Genomic DNA, 23,646 nt, shown 5'->3' with positions numbered 1-23,646 from the left:
GACCAAGATCCGAGTGTTAATGGAGTCAGGGCACACAAGTATTTCAGTTCAAGAGCTCTGATGTGGATGATCACTTCTCTGACAACCTCAGCTATACGTAAGCCCAAAGAGAGATTTTTTTAGAAAGTAATCTAATTTTATTTATCAAAATATTAGGGGCTCGAGGTGCCAGTGAGGGAGAAGAAAGTGTGCATGAACATGCACATCAGATCAAATTATGCATCAAGCAGTGATTCAAATAAATGCATTAGTAACTGGCAAAAAATCTATAGGAATTTCATGGCTATTAGTCTTTTTTTTTTTAAAAAACAATCTGTGTCACTTTATGGGCCTTTGTGCTGGAAGAGCTTCTCAGGCACATCTCTGCTGCTGACACTGCCCTGGCATGACACTCAAACTGGTCCATCACCATTGTGGTGGTCAGCAGTGCCACATACAAATCTGCATTTCCTTAAGTCTGACTGCTTTACTTTCAAGCACATTGTGTTACAGTGGTCTCTATAAGGCAGAATAAAAAGCAAACCCTCCTCCTCCAGGGTTATGTAGGTTTTCCAGGTGACCAGAGATAGCAGACAGTATCAGCTGAGGATGCTGCTGTGCAAGAGCCTAATATCAGTGAGAAATGCATGAATCCTACTCCACTGATAGTGAGTAGGATGTTTTCAGACAAAGAAGATGGAATAATAGCTTTAAACACTTCATATTTCTTCTTCTGTCATCTACCATACTCTCCCACCTTGCTCACATTTAAGTTTAAAAAGCTGTGAGCTGGTCAAGGCCAACGACATGGCTAATGTGATGAAATGAATGTCTTTGTATGAAGAGAAATGTACCATTATATCTATGTATATACATCTGATACTTCAATCCATTGCACCTTAACAATTCATTGTGTAGATACATGTCTGATTTCCTCTCTGCTGACTGAACACGTCCCTTCCACATATGTGGATATTTTATTCCACTTCCCTGAATCCTGCCACCTCCTCTTGGCAGGCCAGTAGCACCTCCTGGTCAACACCACCTCCTGCTCTGCGAAGTGGTCCAGATGCAGGAAAGAGATGTCAGGCCTCCCTCCTCTGACAGTAGATTACCCAAGATGTCAGTGGCTTAGTCTGAATCTAGACTGGGTTTCGACTGGATAAACTTCTAACTGCACCTTGGATAATTTCCTTATGAATTTTCCACAGGAATTAGAGATCTGTCGTGTTGGCAGTTGGTTAGAATCAACATATCCAGAGTGGGTTTTCTTAGCATTGGTCAGACCAGTTCATGTATGAAGGGAAAATTCCTTCCATGAATAAAGCACTAGCTATTTTGGTCACAAGTGGCATCAGCTACTTTTAAGTCTTTTCCTGGAAATGAATGCATGGGTGTGCAGGTAGTATCACCAGGAAGGTTTTGACTTGCTTGAAATTGGATGGATGTTCCAAGAAAAAGAACTGGTGATCAGAGCTAGCATTCAACTCACAAGGCAGGATGAGCATCTCTGTGCCCTGACCTGCTGAATTAATGCAACTAGGATTCTCAAGGACTCGTTTCAAAAGTGAACAGGTAAATACAAGCATCAAGTACTTGGGCAGTGGCGTTACAAACTAGGGGAAATACCATTACTCATAAGAAAATCATTGGAGGGATGCTGAAGGGGACAATGGATCACCTGATGAAATAATGCAAACAGCATTAGGAATAAATAAGAAGAGATTAAAACCTTGATGCATAATCAAAAGAAGAATTGAATTTGACTCTAATGAAGGAGAAGGAACTGCTTATAACATGCAAGAGGAATGTTGCTTGGGTGAGAATGACCATGAAACAACAGAGTTCACAAGTTGTAGGAAAGGAAGGAAGGAGAACAGCAAAATAAATACAATGGACTTCCAGAAACCATATTTCAAAAACCTCATAGAACTGATAATCATGAGAAACAAGTCTCAGAGAAAAGAGAATTCAGGAAAGTTCGCAGCACCTTAAAGAAACAATGGTAAGGACATCAATTCAAACAATCCCAGCAGAGAAGGGAATGCAACTGTTGTAAGAGATGGGTGGTTTGCTTAAATCATGACCACTTCATTGACCTCTAATGCAAGAAAGAGTGCATTCAGAAAATGGAAGAGAGATTCACTTACATGTGAATTTAAATGCATAGGCTGAAGATGTAGGGACAAAACCAGAAAAGTCAAGGTGTAAATAGGATCAACAGGACATTAAGAAAACATAAAATACATTAGCTGGGACCTGAAAACCATGGAAGAACTACCCAATAGGGAAGTAAAGCTAGCAATGTGCGATGTGAAGACAGTGGAAGTACTTGCCCCTTTTTACTTCAGCTTTCAATAAAAAGACCAAGTACACACAATTAGTGCCACGGACGACAGAAAGAACTCAGTCTAGAAGGAAGAAAGAACCGGTGAAGAATACTTAGCTGGATTAAATATTGTGCTCTTAGGCTGCTTGTTGAAGCAATCTTATGGCTGTTAGCAGCTCGCTGAGACTCCACAGAGAACCAGCGAGGTGTCAGAAGGTGGGAACAAATAAAGAAATGTTCTATTAACGTATTGAAAATAATAAAGAAGTGAGTAACAGCTATCACAAATTTGTAAAATCACCCAGATTTTTTCCTATCACTGGGGCCCCAGAGTACGCAAGAAGTAGGAGATGCAACAAAACTATCCTTTATTAGGGATTTTGACACTCACATCACATTCTCCTAACAAGAAGACATGAAGTAAGGCTCCAAGAGTAAAAAGCTGCTCAGTGGAGAGCAAACCATCCATCATCATGCTGTTGCAAGAAATAAAAAAAGGAACATTAAAGCAAGCATCATGCTTGCACACATAGCCAGGAATGACTTCTACCTGGTCTTTGGGGTATTCCTCCCACTTCATCCAGTGCTGACAAGATCTCACCGGAACTCTGTGTCCAATCTGGGGCACTGGATTTTAAGAAAAATGAGGAACAAATGCAGAGAGACTACAGTAGGACCACATGAATGATCAAGGGTCTAGAATATATGGTCTACAATCATATAAGACCAGAAAAATACTTTTTTTTTCCATTTTAAAAAAGAGACATCAGAGAGAGGCACAACCATAGTTCTCAAATACATAAAGGGTAGCAGCAGGGAGGAAGGGATTATGCTGTACTCCATGTCCACTGCAAACAGGCCAGGAAGTGGTATCAAAGCACAGCAATACAGTAGCGTATATTTTCTGATGGTTAACCACTAGAACTGCTTATCACAGCTATGAAATTTCTGTGAGGGGATGTTTTTAAGAAGAGGTCGGATACCCATCTGTTATGAAAGAAGCAGGCACCATCTGTCCTTCCTTGTGGAATGGGATAAAATAGTCAGTCTCTGGATATCCCTTCTGACCTTCTGCAATTCATGCACCCAGGAAAGTCATAGATAGAGGTTTCTTTGAGGATGACTGCACTGAACCTTAAGAGCTATGGCCAGCTGTGGATAGTGGACACAGCATGGTTCAGTCAGTTTTGAGAAGGCTTCTCAGATGGATTGTCTTCTGAAAATCCACAAAGAAGATAAGCCACTAGGAGAGCAAGAACTTCACTTTTAAGGGATTGGATTGAGCCTCAGAAGTCAGATCAGCTGAGCAGGTCGTCTAATGTTTTCTTCCCCCCAAGTGGCCAATTAACACTTCCACCCTCAACCCAAGTGTTAACGTTTTAGGCAGAGCTTTGAAACGTGGGAGGTGATCAGTTGGGAGGAACTCTCTTATGACTACCTTCAGTACATTTTATTAATATTGCTGGCCTTAGGTACCAAGCTGTACAAACTAAGACCAACTGACTTCTCAGGCCAGACAGCATAAGCTTCTGCTGGCAGAAGACTGGGGCTCAAAAGCAGAAAGCATGCCAGGCAGCGAAGTTGAAATTATAGGAAACCACCTTCTTTCTGCTCTGGAGCCCACAGAGACCAGTACCAGCTCAGAGCTGGGCAATCACTGATATAGCAAAGGGTGGTGCCAAGATCTCAGCTGCTTTCCTGGCACAACTTCCATCAAGCATAACTTTCCTAGTATTAGTCAGGAAGGAAGACAGACACAAGCGCTACCTTATGCCTTCTCCACTTGGTCTTCTCTTGGGCTATACTAGCAGCTCAATCCTAACTATGAGAAACCACTTCCAGGTCTTATACTGGAAGATATTTAAAACAGCATCCTTGCATTTCATGTCTGCTTTGCTTCCATGAAGAGCACACATATGCATGTATACGCTCGCTAAAGACATTACCTGAGCATACAAATCCAACAAGACTTTTCAGTCAAAGTCAAGGGAGAAGACATGTCTTTACCTTGCCAAGTCCACAACAAAGCTCAAAATACCTTGCTCTAGCCAAGTTCCACAAAGAAGAGAGAGAGAAAAATCCTTATCCTTTACTTACCCTCTTGCTTTCTTCCAGAGCAGTCTTCTCCATTCATACGGTCAGCCCCAGCCCACAGGGCTTCTCACGGAGGAGGAAGGAGAGAAATTAATTCTTCACAGCTGGCTCTGTCCTGCAATGCCTTGCTCTCAGGACAGGCAGCTGTAGCCTTTCTGGCCAGAAAGGGAGGGTTAACTCCTACGCTGCCAAGTTTCAGATGGACAACACCCAAAATGATCTTCTTGCCTTTAACTTTCCCAAGCGGACACATTCTGGCCTGGGTAAATGAGATGTAAGTCCATATCCACATCCACGTGCACGCTGACAAAAGACATCCCTGTACCTCTGCCGTCTCTAAGGCAAGTGGATAAAACCTGCTCCTTCCTAACTGCTACAATCCTCCAGGGATATTTTATGTAAGTGATTTAATGAGCATACTTGCAAAGGATTTACATACAGGCATAAACTTAGCACAAGTGCGCAGCCAGAGCACAAAAGCAAAAATCCTGGCCCAGAGGGCTGGGAATGAGGAGGCGCGGGATGCCGGCACTCCACCCTGCCTGAGCCTCATGGTGAGCGCGTCCCTCCCCAGCCAGAGGGACTGATGTTCTCCAGTCGTGTCCCTGGTGCAGGATGAGTAACTGCTGACTGCAAGCTCAAACCCCAGTTAAAGTAAAGCATGATGAGTTTCCTCAGCCCTCTTTCCACCCCTTTCTCTTGTGCACAACCCCCCATTCCCACTTGCTACCCTCAGCAGGGGTTGCCAGAGAAAGGAGAAGGAGCAGCAACAGGAGGAAGCGAGAACGCAACAATGGGAGGACATTCATGGTTTTTTTTTATCTGGATCTTGACAGCCCTTTTTTTGGTGGGGAGGAAGCAAAAGAAGAGCACCTCAAAGCTTGTGCTTAGCATATGGGAATTTATATCGACTTTTCCTGAGCGGCAGGCAGGTGCTTGCCTGCATGGGACTGCACAGACAGCCCCGCAACTCAACGCAAAGGCACAGGGACCCTTCTCTGGGGAAGGCAAGGGGAGGATGACCCTGCAGCGTGGAAGGAAAGGTCCTGGCCTCACTCGCCAGGGAAAGGATGGCTACCAGACCAAGGCACAGCCAGATGCAGGACGGCTGGGAAAGACGGCGGGTTGGGTGACAGCAGGCTGGGCTGCAGGTGTGGGTGTAAGAGGAGACACGTTACACTTGGCAGCCAGGGCCTTGAGCGGGCCTTGGAGAGCGCAGCTGATTGGGAATGAGTTATGGAGCTGGCTGCCTCCAGCATGCATGCTCAGTGTGGGGGAAGCCTGGCCCCATGAGCTGTCCTGTGGTGGGGGTCCGGAGCCCGGGAGATGCTGGAGCAAGAGGCGAGCAAATCCTGGCACTGCATCCTGCATGCAGAAGAGTTCACTGGCCTGTTTAAAGTGTCCAAGGCACCCTAAGGGCTGCACAGGATCTTCTGCTTTTCATCTTGTCTAATTTTATCTCCCACAAAATACTAGTAGGAGGCAGCCCCCATAGAAAAGCAGGGACTACATGGGAGGATGGACTGTCCCCCTTTCATGGCTGGTCCCGCAGGGGTGGTCTGACACAGCTTGTTCAAGCTGCAACGGATGGCTCCTCATAGCCTTGCTTAGCATTCACCTCCAGATCCAGCCACCAGGCTTTTCTAAAAACTCAAAAGTCGTATGTTAAGAAATATTTTTGCCACGTTTCCTGAAAACCATCACTATCCGTGCATAACCATAATGAAACAATTTTGCATACCTGTAGAAGAAAAGAGTGAATGTCCATGGCACTTAAGAAATAATAGTAACCACAGAGAGAGAATTAAGGAGTTCAGGCTGAAAATGGGGCTGCGGCACCAAGAAGAATAAAATGAAAATTTCCCTGAGCAGACAGAATGACTGGAAATAGCTGCAACTCCCCTCTCTGCTCCTGTGAAGTCAGGTTACAGTGAGAAAAGGCATTTTTAAATGGCAGCAGAGTTTTTGAGTACTGTAGAATATTTACAAAGGCGAAACCAAGGCACAAAAAGACCATGCAGCGTGGTCAAGGTAACAAAGAAATTCTGTGATACAGCAGGTAACCGAGCTGGGCTCTGTAGAGACTGAGCATATGCTGTAACTACTGGATCATCTTTCTTCTGTATTACATTTGCTTAGCTTGGTGATAAAAATATATGTCTTCCTCCACAGGTATATTGACCGCATAATGCTGAACGTAGATTATGAGGTTTTATGTTTGTTTATGATGATACATGCAAACAAAATACCTGTATTGCAAAATATTTTGGCTGCCATCCACCACAAAATAATCGTTAGGCAGAAAGTTAGTCTAAGAAACTCCTTCCCTTCAGCCACCAGAAAAAGTAATTAAAGAGCATTTGCCTGTCTATTTAGAAGCCAGCAAGCAGTGCAGCTGGGCAAGGGTAGGGGCCCAGCAAAGTTTCTGATTAGTAAACCATAGTGACTTTAAAATAACACCTCAAACCAAGATCCTGGCCCTCCCTCAGCTCTCCCTGCTTTCCCTTTGCCGCCTTCCAAAGGTGGTTATACTAGAGGTTATCTTAACCAAAAAAATGCTTGAATGCAGTTATGTTGGGAGGCACAGTTTCAAAGAGGGGACACAAAATAATTAAAAGCAATATTCACTGCTCCACTTCAGAGAGCTCCTGGCTGAGCTCAGGAGGGATGAGAAGGAAAGTAAGGGATGCTTCTTGGAGAGCAAGTAAGGTGAATGAGGACAGCAGAGGGGTAGGCTCAGGACAGTGGGGAGATAGGAAACCAGAGCAGATTGTGGCAAGTGGGAGACGTGGGTGGGGAAGGAGAAGCAGGTCTGTAGGTAGGGAAGCAGGAAAGCAAGGGGAGCAGGGAGGACAAGAGGATTTTGGAGAGCGGCTAGCCAGCTGGCACACATATAGCAGCTGCTGCTGTGTCAGCCTAGGAGAGTAGCTGCAGCTGCATGCTGGCCATGAATAGCAGAGGAGCAGCGTGCCGGCTGGCTGCTGGAGGGACGGGAGGCAGCCGGGGAGCTGAAAAGGAAGGGGGAGGCTCTGTGAAAGGTTTTCCGCACAGGGGAACATGACAGCCCTTTGATTTCTGAGCTGTTTGTTCTCCAATTGTCCGCTCTGGTGGATGATCAGTACTAAAGAGTTAAAATGGGGAGAGGGGGGATGGAGAGAAACAGAAGGAAAACTTCGGTCCTAAATGTGGATCTGGGCTTTGATAGCATATCCTTAGCATGCAGTTGTCTGGATGTATAGCTTTCATAGTTGTCAGCAGGGATCAAAATCACAGGGTGCTTAAACTAAAGGAGAAATCTCTGCTCGGTTACTCTTATACTTGCTTGAGCCACCACTGGAGGAGGACATGATCCCACCACTTGGCCATCTGCTCTGTGTACCACACACGTCACTGAAAGCCCTCTATAAGCAATCCTGTGCAAACTCCCACGTGGCTGTGGGCGCGCACACCCTTTGTGCTTCTCCGTGAGTGTGGGTGCACGCACCCCATGCACTCCCTCCACAGCCACAGGCGCACACACCACATGTGCTCCTCTGCAGCTGTGGGTGCATGCAACCCACATGCTCCACTAGAGCTGCGGGTGCTCCCACCTTCTGTGTTCCTCTACAGCCATGGGTGCACCCACCCCATATGCTCCTCTACAGCCATGGGTGCACACACCATGCCCCTACACAGCTGTGGGCACTCCCAGGCAGCACAATCCTCTATGACTGAGCACATACAGGGTACTTATGCCCCCACAGCTGTGGGTTATTCCACCCAGTACACTCCTCCACAGCTGTGGGTTCTCCCACCCAGTACACTCCTCCACAGCTGTGGGTTCATGAACTATGCATGCTCCTACATTGCTGGGGTACTCCCACCTCAAGCACTTCTTGACTCTGCGTGCCTGCACCACGCGTGCTTTTCCACACCCATGCGAGCATACACCCTGCGTAGTTCTACATGCGCGGGGATGCACATACCCACGTGCCCCTCCACGGCCAGGGACGCACCCACCCTACGCGCTCCCCCGCAGCCGCGGGTGCATGTATCCCACGATCGTCCCTCCCACGCTGTGGGCGCACGCACCCTGCGCGCGCGCTCCTCCGCGGCAGAACGTACGCTCTCCCCCACGTGAGCGTGGGCGTATGTACCCCAAGCGCTCCTCCGCGGCTGCGGGCGCTCCCGCCCCGCGTAGGTGCGCGTACCCCACTCGCGCCCCTCCACGAGCACTCCCCCCGCCCCCCCCCCCCCCAGCCGGGGCTGCGGACCCCCCGCTGCGGCGGGGCAGGGCAATGCAGCGCAAACCGAGGCAGGGCAGAGCCGAGGCAGGGCGGGGGCCCTGCCGCCCGCCGCCCTTTAAGAGCCGCGGCGGGAGCGGCGCTGGCCCCACCCGCCGGCCGCGGGGCCGGGCCGTCCCCCTCATTAATATGAAGGCGGCGGCGGCGGCGGCGAATGGGTAATGAAGCTGTCACTCCGGCACCTACTTGTTGGGTGTCCGCGGAGCCGAGGCGCACAGAGGGCGAGCGGAGCCCGCGGGAGGGGAGCGGCGGCGGCGGAGCGCTCCGGGCGGCCCCGCCGGCAGCCCATGCCGGGAGCGGCCGCCGGTCCGTGGCCGGTGGGCTCGGCGGGCTCCTCTGAGGCGGCCGAGCGGAGCAGCAGGCATGCGGGGCGCCGGCCGGCGGAGCCGGGCCCCCCGCGCCGCCGCGCTCGGCCTGGCGCTGCTCCTCGCCTCCTGCGTGCAGGTAGGGGGGTGCGGGGGGCTCCGCTCCCGGCCGCGGCGGCCGTCGGCGGCGCGTCTCCCTCCGCTCCGCGCCCGCCTTGCGCCTATCGATATATTTGCAATATCGAGTGTATGTCTATACGCTGCGGCGGCAGGGTTGAGCCCGCAGCCGGCGAAAGTTGGAGGGGGGAAGCGGGGAGCGCCTCGCCGCAGCCCCGCGCTGCCCCCGGCCGCGGGAGTAACGAGGCTGTCTCTCCCTCTTTGATTTCTCTTTTTTTTTTTTTTTTTTTTATTTTTAGGTGTCCCGGTCCACGGGCTATTTCGAGCTGCAGCTTAACTCGGTGCGGAATGTAAACGGCGAGTTGTTCAATGGGGAATGCTGCGATGGCATGAAAAGCCCCGAGAACCTGGACTGTACCCGGGACGAGTGCGATACTTACGTGAAAGTCTGCCTCAAGGAATATCAGGCCAAGATCACTCCGGTCGGACCCTGCAACTACGGATTCGGATCTACCCCCGTTCTCGGTGGAAATATTTTCTATTTGAACAGCAACAAATACTCCCACCAAGGCAGAACCCCCGAGACGGGCAGGATTGTTATTCCCTTTCAGTTTGCCTGGCCGGTAGGTTGATGATCGGGCTGTTGTTATCCCCCCCCCCCTCGCCCCCCCGTATTTTGTGTTTCCGCACCCCGTTCCGCAGTGCTGCCCGCTCCGCAGCCCCGTTAGGGACCGGGGGAGCCGCCGCCGCGCTGCTCGGGCGGGGCCGCCCGCCTCCTGGAGCCGCGGGGCAGGGGCCGCGTTGCTCTCGCCCCGCGGAGGGGCGCGGGGGGAACCGCAGCGGCCTCGCAAGGGGCAGCCGGTGGCGGGGGTGGCTCGGGAGGTGCCGGCGGAGCGGCTGCGAACTGACGGCGTGACGGGGTGCCGCACGGCCCGCAGGTGCGGCTGGCGGCACCTCCTGCGCGAACAAATTAAAAAAAAAAAAAAAACACCAAAAAAAACCCCAAAAACGTTAGAATAGGGGAAATCGGCCCCGAGCACCGCGGCCCGACGGCAGCGGCGGCGCGGCCGCGGCCCCGCGCAGCGGCGGGATCTCCCCGGCAGAGGGCGCCGTCGGGCGGCGGCGTGCGCGGCGCAGGTGGGGGCGCGGGGCGCGTGCCGCGGCTCGCGAAGGGCGCGAGCTGCAGCCCCTCCTGGGGCGCGGGCGGGGCCACGCGGCGGCGGTGGCGCGCGCGGTGGCCGTTGGCGCGGGGGTCGGAGGTGCGGGAGGAGCCGCCGCTGCTGCCGCCGGTGGGCGTGAGGGCTGGGGCGGAGGCCGTCCGCCTCACGGGCCCCCCGCACCTGCGGGAGGGCTGAGCGTGGTGCTCGCCGCCTCCCGGGTGGCGAAGGGAGGATGGAGCCGCCCGCCTCCGGGTGTACGGACCGGAGGGAGCGGCCGAAGCGGAGCCCCGCTCTGTTCCTGTCAGAAAGCGGGTCCGTGTCTCGGCTGCGCGGCGCGGGAGCTGTGGGCGTGTGTGAGACCCTGGTGCTGCCTCCGTCCCTCCCGTCGGGGTCTCGGGCGTTGCTGTGCCTCACCCCCCAACCCGTTGCCTCAGCCCCCGCCGCCCCATGCCCCGCCTGACCTAGAGGGCACACCCGTAGGGCAACGCTCGCCCCCCTCCTCCCAGGGCGGGGGTACTCGTGCTTTTCAGGGGCACTGGGTGCGAGAGGGGCCCGTGGTGGGGAGCGGGAGGAAGGGCCGGGCGTCCTGCCCGGCTGCAGGCAGGTAGAATCCTGCAGGGAGTTTCACAGCTGTTGCTCCTGGCCCTTCCAAGTGGGCCACGGGGTGGAAGCTGGCGGGTTGCGAGGCGCTGAGGAATGGGGATGGTGCAATGCCCTAGCTCAGGAGGGAGATGAGTATCGGGAGCCCCCGTACCTGTGAATTGCATTTGGCACCTGGTGGCTAACAGATGAAATGACCCTTGCCGACCTCTCAAGATACGTAGCTCGCAGGATCTGTGTTACTCGGAAAACTGCTGCTAGGAGTGGTCAGGGACAAAACTGTGCTAAAGGAAACCAGTCCCCATAAATCACTTAACTTTCTGTGCTACCAGGGTCCCTCCAATCTGACGCTCATACACCTCAAATTAAGAACTGGCTGATATTTGAAGGTAGACCTGTAGGGGTCTTGCTCAAGTTAGATGGTTTAAAAAAAACACCAGTGCAGCCGATAAATTTCTCTGCACAGAGGTGCTTACCTTCTGATTGCCAACTTGGGGTGCTTTGGTTGCATTTGTTGGTGCTGTGGTCTGCTCAAGTTAGAAAGATTCCTGTTAACAGGCCAATACCATAAAAACAGGATATTTAGAACTCTGCTCTGGAGTTATAAGATCAAAGGGAAAATTAAGATTCTTTCTTCTCTTCTTTGACCGTTTAATACAGGCTTGATGAAATAATAAACACTTCAGTAGGAGATTTTGGAAATATAAGCACCTCAAACTTTATATGTTATCTGCAGGAAGAAGTTAAGGTAACTTAACTGACGCTTTTATTTCGCTACTTTATAGGATTGCTGCTTGAAGGAAGAGAAGGGTTTGATAGTCCTTACAACGCAGGTCCCTAAGACCAGCCTTCTTTGGTTTTCCTCTGTTGGAATAAGCACATTCCTACCTTGCAGCTGCCGGATATTGTTCTGTGCTCATCAAGTCCTAAGAAAGGCCTGTTTGACCTACCTCTTGCAGCTAAATTACCACAGTGTCTCTAGCATACAATACCATGTCTGCTGCTTTTTTTTTTATAATTGCCTCCAGCATTTTAAAGGACTTGAAATATTTGGTCTTTCTTTCCACTGTTTGTTGGTTTGGGTGGTGGTTTTTTTTTTAGCTGTTACAAAGCAGCCTGTAATTTATTTAAACAGTGCCACTGCAGTTTAGTGGGTGGCTGGCTGATTTTTGGAAGGTTTACTGAATATTCTCCCTGCCCACCCTTAATTCAAAAAATAAATTGTGGAGTAGTTGTGCCTTTAAAAAGGGTCCCTGTACTGCAGTCTATGGATGCAGTTACGGGAAGAAGTCCCTCCTGTATGTACATGTCTTGAGCTCCGGGGGTTCGGTCTGTTGGTGGGGAAGGTTGCATCTTTGTCACAACTGTGCATAAGCCATATAGACTTCACAAGGCAAAAGCTTAATTTTAATGCTAGTTCATGGCAAGTGTGTTTTGAAGTAGGTTGAGTTGCTGGGTTAGGCTTCAACTCCCTGGGGTATTTTCAAAATTATTCTCAAATAATATTTTTCTCTACTCAAGTTTGCAAACAAGAAACAACAATGTGGACATAGCCTTTTCGTCTGACTTTTTTTTTTCTGCTATGCAACAGTAATGAAATTAACGTTGCTTTATTGAATATGCTGGGAAGGGCAAGACTGAAGAGAACTGGAAGTTGTCTTTCACTTACAAAACAAATTTGCCTCGGTGCTGGCAGTGAGCGAAGGACTTATTTCAGTAGTTCTAGATTGGATTTTTAAGACTGAGAAATCCAACCTTTATGAAAGGCAGCATTGATATATATGTGAACTACTTACTGAACCTCATCTGAATGGTAACTCCCTCACTTAAGGAGAGTAATGTATAAATAGCTCGAGGGAGGTTTTCTTGATGTGTGTTAGATACTGCAGTGTCCTGAGCTAGTAGTAGCTGTAAGGCAAGTAGTATCTTGAAAGGCAGTTTTATTGCTTTGGTTTTGTTATACTGATTTCTTTCTTTTATTGGTAAAATTTTTCTCTAAAATTTGAACAAGTGTCTCTTCCGTAAAGCTGCAGTACCAGAGTTCAGTGATTTCCACTGTTTGATACAGTGTTAGTTATCCAGTTTATTCCTATTTCCTGTCTTTTTTTTTTTTAATTATCAGTAGTCTGATCTCTGATTTGCAAGAGGAGCTTGGGATCTTGCCAAAAAGTTCTTAAAATTGCTACCTTGGGATACATCATCCACAGAAATCTGGCGGTGGGAGAGGCTGAGGAACAGGTAGAACAATGCAGCTGTCTTCTTCACCCACCTACCTCACATTTTTTTCTTTGCCTCCTGCTGTAAGACTTGAAGCTTAATCCTCATTTGGTATTGTTAACAAACAAATGATGCAATTAACATTTATGTGCAACTTCTTTGTTTTAGGCAGAAGAATTCAAGTAGCTTTGAAGAATTGGTTCTGATCATTTAACAGAGTCTGTGTTTGTTAGTCCTGAGCATTTTTTCTAGGATGAAGCTGTTTGCTCAGACACTGAAGCTTCAGAAATAACTTGCACAGCAATATTTATCAATAACAATTAGGTTACTGGCAGAATTTTAGGTTTGGGTTTAATGAAAGCTGCTTCTGAAGATGATGTTTTAAAGTTATAGGTGTTCTGCTGGATGGGTTATGTGAAACCATTTTTCATACTCCTTTGCAAGATGGTATTGCAAGATGGAGTTGCGTGTGTGTGGTTTTTCCCTCCACCCTGTTCCTTCCCTCGGGGAATTCACAGCTTTTCCTGCACCATAAATATTGGTATGGCATCCATTACTTCAGTTAATTAGTCATATAGAGGAATTGTTCTGACTAGTTGTGGATGTTGAAATCATGTCTTACAGTATGCCTCAGTATCGCCCCTGTTTTTGAGATTCTAGTGTGACTGACAGTGCAGTATACATAGGAGTACAGGGTTCTCTGAACTCCACGGGTGAACTTCAGAGCTCAGGGTCTTGGAGATAAGTGGCAGAAACAAGCAATTTCACTTCTCTTTTACCTTGGTGCATAGCTAGGACGCTGTGAACCTCTCTGAAGAAGGGATGGTAGAGGTTCAGGCAGCCCTCACAACTTGCTTGGGTAAAGGGTGCCTTCTCCACTAGAATACGGTTAACTAATTTGTTATTTTTGTAAGAAGTGATCTTAAGTTTTTCCTATTTAGAGTGTGATTGTAGCACCTCTTTCTAACCTTCTGAAGTACTGTTAACTTTCAGGTAGATAAAAATGTGTGAAAGTATATAAATTGAACATCCAGGCTCTGTGTGAGTTTCATCTATATGCAGTCCACATGTGAGTCTCGCCCAAATGCCTGGAAGGGTTCAGTCTTGGTTTAAAGCATACACAGGAGCATGAACCATCAAACATGTAAAGCTGTTGAGAGGATAACTTGGCTGCAGCAGTAAATGTTGTATGTCTTAGCAACCCCTCCCCTGCCATAACCTGAGCAGGAATACTTGAGCTTATAGCTTTTATTACTTAATGGGTACGGTGTTCTATTTGGCACTTTCAGATGTTGTCTGCTTCGGTATAGGCTTCTGCATCAAGCTCTCTCAATCCTTCTAATTTGAAAAATGAAGGCAGTCAGGCCCTGGAAGGCATCTAGCCTTGAAGCGCATTACCTGGAATCCCTGGTGCCTGTAGGGAACTAATCACCTGACTGTAGGGAATGTTCTTGTCTATTTTTATTTAGCTGGTAGACATACAGTTGGTCTATCTTCTGTCTTAACACAGCCATCACTACTCTCTGATCAGGATCTTGAGGCTTTGTAATGAAAACATCCTGGATTAGATTACTCGTGCTCCCTGCTAGAGTAAACATGCATCCTGTCAGCTTGAATGGCAACCCATCGTGACAGATATGCTTAAATTAAGCAGGTTAAAGTTAGGCCATTTAGCACTGAAAAAAGTGCTGTACCTGAGGAACAGTGTGTAAAATATTCTCATGAAAAAGATCAGAATTTCACAGAAGAAGCACCCTCTTTTGTGATGCACAAGAAGTGATGAACAGCAAGCTTTACCTCTAAATGGTGGTTCTTTGCTCCATTGAAACTCCCCTTAAAAAAAATAACTGCATGCAAACACACAGTCCCAAGCAAGACCTGAGGGCAGAAGTGAGAGCGAGACCTTATGCCAAAATGTAAAATTGACCTTGTGTAGTGGTGAGTTATAATGTCTGTGCATCACATCTCATTAGTAGAGCAATTCAGCATGGAAAAAATAATGTAGTTGATAGCCTTATATTGATAAACTACATAAAATTTTAATGTCTTATTTGCCAGCAGCCTGATTTTTTTCCCCACAGGTGGAAGGCTCTGCTGATAGCACAAAGCTTCCTTTTTAATACTTGATCGCTTTTTCCCACCACCCCTGAGCTTACTGCTTGCTTACCGTGTCTGCCTGACTGGCCTCTCAGTAGACTCTAAGACTGCTGTGGTAGCTGGCATGCCAAACTGTTTCTTATTTTGACAAAACATTTGTAGTCTTTGTCCTCTTAAAGCCTTTCCCTGCCTGTTGCAATTCATGGGCAGACGTATTGTGGATCAGAAAACATGGATCGGTGTTTCCTCAGTCTTGGGGAAGTAGATCAGGAAATAGTCTGCTTTCATCTGCTTAGTGCTGTCTTTGCCTTCAAACTTTTTTGATCAGAAATGAAAGGTTGAGGTTGGGGGAATGGTTTATTAGCGAAATGATACCCTTCAGTTTCAAGTTACACAAATGCAAAGAGTAGCTGCAGGTTTTGTTATACTCTTTCCTAAAAGAAAAGTGGGTGATGTTTTAGAGACTGACTTTAGCAATGCTGGGTAGTGACAACTCCAGTTGATTTCAATAGCAGCTGCAGGTGTCACCTCTAAAAAAGAATCAAGGCCTTAATGGTGAGCACTTCAGAACCACTCTTTGAAAAAGGGATTTATTATTGGCATGCTGTCTGTGCCAGCAACTATTTGCAGCTTGCCCAGAATAGAAAGCCTAAAGACTTAAGTTTCATGTAACTATAGAAAATCCATCTTCTAATTTTAAGCAGAAATGTTCTTTGCACTCTTAATCTTTCATAAATTAATGTCTCTAAATCTAAAATTTCTACTGTCCTCTGAGGTGTATTTATTTCAAAGACATAATTCTGCTAACTATTTAAGATTTATACCTTAAAGTTCTGGGGGGGTTTTGAATGTCACAGAGATGGTCAGATAGTAAAGAACACTTCTATTTATACTCCTTGAAAGCTTCCTTAAATAAACACTTGCTTATTTATTAGAAACATTGAGGCTGAACTCAAAACTTGCAGAGAAATAACCTTGCTTCCCAGACACTGAGTGTGGTATGCTCAGACACCTCTTGTCAACTTTCTAATCTTTATTCCAGAAGGTACTCCAGCCAGCCTATCAGTGAAATGCTACACTCTCAGCCACACAGCTGGTGCAGGCATTAAATCTTTGACTGAAAAAGGAATAGGTATTAAAGTAGTCAGGATTACTCTTACAGTAGAGGATGTGAGGTAGAAACAGCACATCTGATTCACTGCAGTGTGATGGAGGCTTTGCAGCACTGTCTTTGGGCTGTTTGGAGATGTTTCAAACACTGTTTTCTCAAAAAAAAAAAAGCCTGCACATGAAATGTCTGCTAAAGGCATGACTACTTGTAGCTTTAATCTTAAAAACAGTCAGGTTTATCTTTAACATGGGTGGTTGGGGTAAAACCATAATTGGTTGTGTTTATATCAGACTTGTGATGTTTGGCCTAATTGGGCTGTGCTCTCACTGTATTGTAGACTTTCTGAGTGATCCTATGAAGTTCAAGGAAATCTGTTGGTGTAAATGTTGAAGCTTTGTGTTGTAAAAGCTACCTTCTTTGTTTGGTGCTACTGCTTGCATTCCTTGTGCAAGTCTAGCTTGTGTGGAGTTATTACTGGAGTTCACTGTTGACACAAAAGCTGCAAAATATTGAGCTTCTGTCACACAATAAATGATGTGAAACAACTAGGTTTTCTGGGTGTAAAAAATGCCAAAAATGGTTTAGTACATTGTTAATCTGTCATTAATCAGTTGCCATGAAGTTTTTCTTGTATGAGGATTGCATTTGAGACAGATGTGCAAGGTAGATGATTTTTTTTTTTAAACTTTTAAAGTGACTTTTGTTCGTGCTGTCACTGTGGGCTGGTGGCTGTTTGGACCCTCTTTTGAGCAACACTATCAAGTCTCACCTGTAGGTGAGATGAGTGGAAGTCATCCTTTCTGTGTAGTCTGACTACTTCACTTGTTTTTCCTGTAGGTGTTGGTTTGTGCAAGTGTTGGCTGTGAAATACGTGCTAGTAACACACTTTAGAAACTACTTTATTAAGTTCATAAAGCAGCTATGATTGCACTGTATACTTAATCATATGCAGAAGTTTTAAATTATTGTGTGACTGAAAGCTTCTCTCCCTCCTTCTGAAAACAAGGCCAATGTTTTGTCAACTCTGTGTGGGTCCTGCTTGCATTGCTTGCTCTAGTTCAGAGCTGCTCAGCCTACTGAAGAGAATGAAAAAGGAGTGTCACTTTCCTACTAGCACAACGATCTATTTTCCCTTGGTCCTCTCTAGTTCTAGCTTCTATTAATCCTCTGATCTGGAAGACGCTTGGGAGCAGCAGTTTTGAAGGAAAGAGGCTAAGCAGCTACTTCAAAGAGTGAGGAATAAGGGTATACTGGCATTGCTTCTGGCTCCTTAATGCTTAGCCAGGTGCTTACCCGAAGGATAGTTGCTACTGTTCCTTGGCAGTAACTCGACCATTCTCTTACCTTTCAGCGCTCTGATGTGCCTTTGATGGGTTCCTTGCTAGAAAGCTGTTCTGTCTTCTGGTTAGCGAGTGTAAAATTCGTCCATCTTTGGCCAGAGATGACCACTAGCAGTACTGTCTGCAACATCCAGTCAGTGCCTTGAGCTGCGTGTTCACCTGTTATGGGCAGGTGGAGGACATGTAGCCTGGCCGCTTTCCCCTTCCCCTGTCTCTGCCTCCAGGGCTGGGGAATGAGTGTGGATGGCTGAGACCACCTATGCTAGGTCATGCTGGGCACCTGCAGAACTTCTGCCTCCCTTGGTGTGGTGGGACCCTCTTAAGGCTGCTGCCTTCCCCTGCTGAACACCCAGAAAGACTTGTCAGGAGGGAGAAAGCTGAAGAGAGCTGTGTGATGGCTCTTGCATAGGTCATCTTGAGTCTGGGAGGAGTGGCCATTCCTTATTTAACCATAGACTTTTGGTGCCTTTGCTTATTGTGTAAGGAAAAATACTCCATAAAACTTAATCTTTAAGACTCTTGTCCTAAGTGGAGACCATCGTATGTCCATTTATATTACAGATTAGCAACGGAAGCTAGACTAGGACTGAACAGATCAGTTTATTTTTCAATTACGCAGATTCCTTTGGCTTTTTTTCCTGCTCTCATGGCCGGAGTTTTGCTGAAAGATACACTTGATTTTAGAAATCCAGTGTGTGCAACATAGTAGATACATTTCAGCATCACCAAAGATTTAAATGCCATCCAGCTCTGAGACAAACTTCTCTGCAATGTCTCTACTGCTGCTTTTGATACTAAGCATTTTTCTTGCAATTATATTCGGAGAACGTTTTACTGTTATCAGATCCTCTTGTTTAAGAGTGGGGGTATAGCCTATGGTCACTTATTAAACTTTATTGCCAATGTCGGGGTTTTTTAGCCTTTATTCTGTATAAAAAGGAGGAAACTTAAAAATTTACTTAGTATCTGAAACAGCAATTAATAAAATAGAGTGTAAAAAGCATATTTGACATGAAGATCTGATAGCAAGTGCTAAGAGGAACTCTCAGCTGAAACATAGTCAGCATGGATTTTTATCTGTGGTTGAAATGACTGCTCCTCAGTAGCAGTTAGGATGCTGTATTAGATGGAAGGGGCAAGGCATTTCAAGGCTAAATGACAATCTTAGTCTTACTTGATTAGAGCTTGCAGAGGTTGCTAAGAAACAGTCTAATAGTCTTTGAGTAACCAATTATATGCCCCTTGGACAGATGCACAGGTGCTCACTCTCTAAAGTTGATGTGTGGGTCTGGTATTTTTGTGGTTTTTTTTCTTCTTTAAATCTGAGATAAGGCTAGAGTGTTACTACATAAACTGCAATCTGTTTACATCCTGCTTTGGGCTTGAAAGCCCTGATTATATATCTTTTTCCCAGAAGGATGCGTTCTGGTGGTTTTTGTTCAGTACACTACTATTGTATTATTATGCTTAAATTGTTCTTGCAATGCCTCTTCTACTTCCAGGTAGTCCACTAGGTCTCTAGTCTCTCCCATGCTTTCTAGTACTCTGAACATACCAGCTTAAGTAACTTTAAGCGCCTAATATTTGAATTGGATAAACTTTCAATTTCTCGACTTCCAGTGAGTAGCTAGTATTAATATTGATGCACTATCCTAAAATTGGTAGAAACTACTAGTTTCAGTTGGAGGTAGCTTCCCTTACTCCTTCCGAAGCAGTTCTGTACATGCAAATGGTAGTGAATTACCCTTTGGTCTGGCAGTTAACTTAAAACATCCAATAGAATTCTTTCAGTCTTCCTTCCTCCCCCCCACCCCCATATATAATTCAGTTCATAGCCTTGTGAAGTTGAAATGTCTACCTTTGAAACACAATCAACACTTTTAATATTAAAGGTCCAGGATTCCAGTTGGAGAACTTAAGTTCTGATTAGGGAGCTTATTCGTAATTGGAAGGCTTGACTGACATGTGCTTTAAGCAGTAAGTTGAGAAATGTGTAAATGGCTTAATTATTGGTCTACTTCTATCAAGACTGAAGTACAAGTTTTTTAGGGTGTAGAGTTTTTGGTACCATTTACTGTTTTTCCTATTGATTGAGGACAACTTCAATAGCACTGGCCTGGTAACCTAAAAATAGATTTAAGTAGCAGTTCCCTTTTACACCATGTACAAGTGCTTTTGATAGTTCTAATTCTCTTATGTTACAACAGCATGATTTTCCTTATCTCACAACGTGGAGTTTTACTGTAACTGGCTGCATGTCATCAGCAAAGTCTAGAAGTCAGGCCATGTTTACTTGGACTATTAAGAGCAAGTATAACCATCTGCTGCCCCTCACTAATGACTTTTTTGTACACAACAATGAGCCGATAGTACCTCCTCTGTTGGTATTAACTGTTGTTTGAACCAAATGTTTATATATAGGCCCAAAATGTTGTTGTTTTGTATTAGGCTGTTGGAGACCTTTGGAGAACAGAGCATTGTCTCCATGAGTCATCCGCGCACACCAGTTCATTCTTCTGTCAAAAAGCGAGGAAGGGAAGGAAGTAGAGAAACTGAAATATTTCGACTTGCATATACGCTTAAGATGTTGGTTGTCAAATATTTAGTGCTCCTGCAGTGCCTTCTGATGTTTGCTGTTAAGCTGTGATAACTTCAGGGTTGTATGGTTTATAGCTTGTAGCTGCTTCACATCTCTTCTTGCTCTGTAAGAAGTGAAGGGTAAAGTGGTTCCTCAAACCTAGCTGGTGGCAGTTCTTTAGAGGTTAATTTCCAGAATTCAAATCCCTTTTTTCTAACACTGCATGTCCAGACTCAAACTGTGGACTGTCAGAATGTAATTGTCACAGGGCTTAGGCAGAAGAACAAACTGTTGCACATCAAACAGATCTTCTCAAGCTGTTCATATCTATTCCCAGATCACCAAAAATGTAAGGTAAATAAAAAAGCTTTAGCTGACAGAAGACTATAGTATTGACTTGTGGCAGCTTGCTGTCTGTGATGATTTGTTTGTCCCTAAACACTTAGGATGGATTTTCAAGATTTGGTAGTGTGTGAAATTTCAGCTTGCCAAGGTATCTGGGGAAGACAGAACAGTGGAAGAGTCAGTGGCAAATTAAGTACTAAAGAAACTGAAAGGTATTCATTAGTACATGTTCTTGAGTTATGAGTCCAGCTTTGGACTAGTAAAATTAGTCCTCAGTTTTTTTTAATGTTAGTTTACTTTACGTGGCTTCATTCTATTTTCCTTTGATACTCATCCTTATGAGGAAAGCTGTAAGATTGGTACCCACCAGAGAAGAAACTAGGGTTCAACAATGAAGTGAAGACGTGCTGAGATAATCTCCCTTTCATAGCTTGTAGATCCATGTCAGTGGGAGGGGAAGGGAAAAAATAGAGAAGCACTCTTAATTCACTTGCTTAAATTTACAGGGCAAGTGCCTGCTTTTGAAGGTTGTTCCATGTGCTTTGCTACACTTGTTACAAAGCTTTCCTTCCAGAGGCATGCCAATTTGTGCATTCTGTCTGATTTGTAATAATATAAAACTATATCAGATCCCCTCCAGTTTACATTAATCTGAAAGATATGATTTGCTGTTAAAGTTCTGATGCTGCTTTGTTATAGTGAGATTGATCAAGTCATGGTTGTACCTATTCAGATAGATACCTTGGAATTGTAGGCTACATATACTGTTTTATGTTGTGTTTATTTGCTGCTGTAAGCAGTTCCTTTTTAATGGTAATTAAATACAGTGTAATGGTTGGTGCTGCAAACATGTGATAAAGTTTTACTGTAGCCACAAAGTACTGTTCAGAATATTTAATCCTGATGCTGGTATATGATACAAGCATTTGTTTCAGGAACATGTTTATCAACTTAGTTTTTCACAACTAAACTCTGGTACTCCTACGTACATTTAAGTGTGCGTGTCTGTGTGCAGAATCCCTATTTAATCTTTTATTCATGTTCCTTTCATGTGTTGATCTGCATGAAAGAGCTTGTACCATCTCTTGACTTATTTTTATGTTCAACTCCTGTAAATTTATGGAGAACAGCAAGATAGGGATATAACTTTGGCTGTGTCTGCAGTCCTGGTTCAGAGAGGTGAGGAGGTTGTAAGGGAAGGTGAGCAGCTTCCTATGAAGTTGAAATAAGGTATTTTCTGTCTGTTTCTGTGCTAGCCTCTTTAGCATATGCAGAACTTCAGAACCAAGCTGGTGTTTAGTCTGGGGCTGAAATGAAGGACAGCTTAAGTGTGATATCTTCTTTTTCTGGATTAATGATAGTTCTGTTACTAGCCAAGAGGAAATCTATAATCTGTTTGATAAGTCTCTTGTGCAAAGGTGAAGTTCAAATTGACTGAAACTGTCATGCAACTCATATAGCAATAAAACCTAGACATTTATGTTCTTTATGGTGAAAAGGCCTGTGACGATACCTGTGCTACAGAGCCAATGCCACTGGAGAAAAATGATGCATCTTGTTTGGAGCTCTACCCATGTTTGATCAGTCAGCTGCTGCTATCACTGTGGGCCAGTGAAGCCTTTGCCTCGCATGTCCTCTTTCAAATGTGACTGATGCTGCCCAACTACCTCTAGAGTTGACTCATTTGGCTAGGACTGATGAGGGAGTTGAAGAGGACTTAGAAAACCAGTGCCCTAATCTCTGTGCTCCCTTACGAACAGAAGTTGAGTATGGTCTTCTCTTCTTCCTAGGGCAAGGCATCTAGGCTCATTAGTTTGGATTGGTTTTGTGGGCATTTGCTTTTTCAAAAACAAAGGGAAGGACTGCAGTGCTATCAACATAACATTATTTAAAAGGGCTGAGATTAAAACACTACTCTCTCTTCCTGGGAAATTTGCATGCATAGAACTTGGGGGCATATCTATTTTTTTCTATATCTGCCTGCCTTCTTAGTATGCATATTTCCAACACAAAAGAGTGCACGCAGGTGTTCTGTGTTTAGAACAATAATTAAAGTATGTTATTACATAGTTAGCTTAATTCCCTCTTGACTTCAAGTTGAAATTATAATAATGCATAGCTTGAAGTGCCCAGAGGACACTAATATCCATGCTACATGGAGCGTGGAGGGGAGGGGAGGAGCAGTATTAATTACTAGTTCATCTTTGAATTCTAAATATTAGCATAAAACAAGTCTTGCACTAACCATTAATGGGTCTTCATGGTTGTTACATACACTTCAAAAGAGAAAATCTAGCTACATTTTCACCAATGCAACAAGAAAGTGTACATATAATGGGCTTAATTTATCTTGGACTTTTTCCAAAACCTTAGGAAAGGAGTAGGACTTGGTTAATATCAAGTTTGTCTGAAACAGTTCAAAGGTGGTAGCAAGGCTGAAAGCTTCGGCTTAAATCTAATAAAATGACGTTAAGATGGCACCCAACTGTCTGCATGGTATTGTACTTGTACACGTCTCTTTCTAAAAGGCTATTTTTCTGTTCTCTAATTTCATCAATGCTTTCTTCTGTTCTTCGCTATTGAATTAACTCAGTGGATTTCTGCAAACTGCTAGTGCTAGTGTTGGGGAGAGGACTGTATCTTAATAGCTGTGAAGTCATGAAAGTACCTAAGATGTAAACAGCTTGTTTCTTTCCTTTTATGCAATGATCAGGCAAAATGTCTATTGAAACTTAATTTTGTGACCCTCTGTCTAAAACAGTGTTTTCTGGTAGGTTTCTGACTTTCCCTTTTGTCCACTAAAATAGGATACTAGCAGAGAAACATCGGCTGGAATTGCTACTCTTTTCTCTTGTATATAACTCCTGATTTAATCTCAGTTTATAATCTCAAAAATCAACACACTGTGTTCTCCCTAAATATGATGGAAGGGAAGGATATTACGTAAGGTTCTAGCAGGTTTGCAGGGTTAATGCACATGGGGTTAATTTCATTTTTCTTCCTGCTGTTTCTGCTCTACAAGTATCAAAAAGAGAAATGAAATCTGGGGAGGTTACACTAGGTTCTCCCATGTGAGAGTACAATACAGACT

The 23,646-nt window shown here is 45.4% G+C and overlaps 1 protein-coding gene across 1 annotated transcript in view; it reads left to right on the top strand.

The window, feature by feature from the left end:
- The first annotated feature begins 8,824 nt into the window (after positions 1-8,824).
- The window catches only part of JAG2 (jagged canonical Notch ligand 2), a 72,551-nt gene continuing 57,729 nt past the window's right edge, over positions 8,825-23,646 (top strand). The window contains 3 exon segments of the mRNA XM_064460927.1: positions 8,825-8,975; positions 8,978-9,129; positions 9,407-9,730. Of these exon segments, the coding sequence (XP_064316997.1) occupies positions 8,840-8,975; positions 8,978-9,129; positions 9,407-9,730 (612 nt within the window). The 5' untranslated portion in view covers positions 8,825-8,839.

The sequence above is a fragment of the Phalacrocorax carbo genome, chromosome 9 (assembly GCF_963921805.1).
Source record: "Phalacrocorax carbo chromosome 9, bPhaCar2.1, whole genome shotgun sequence".
Taxonomy (NCBI): Eukaryota; Metazoa; Chordata; class Aves; order Suliformes; family Phalacrocoracidae; genus Phalacrocorax; species Phalacrocorax carbo.
The sequence above is the reverse complement of the archived record's forward strand: the minus strand, read 5'-3'. Positions and strand labels throughout refer to the sequence as shown.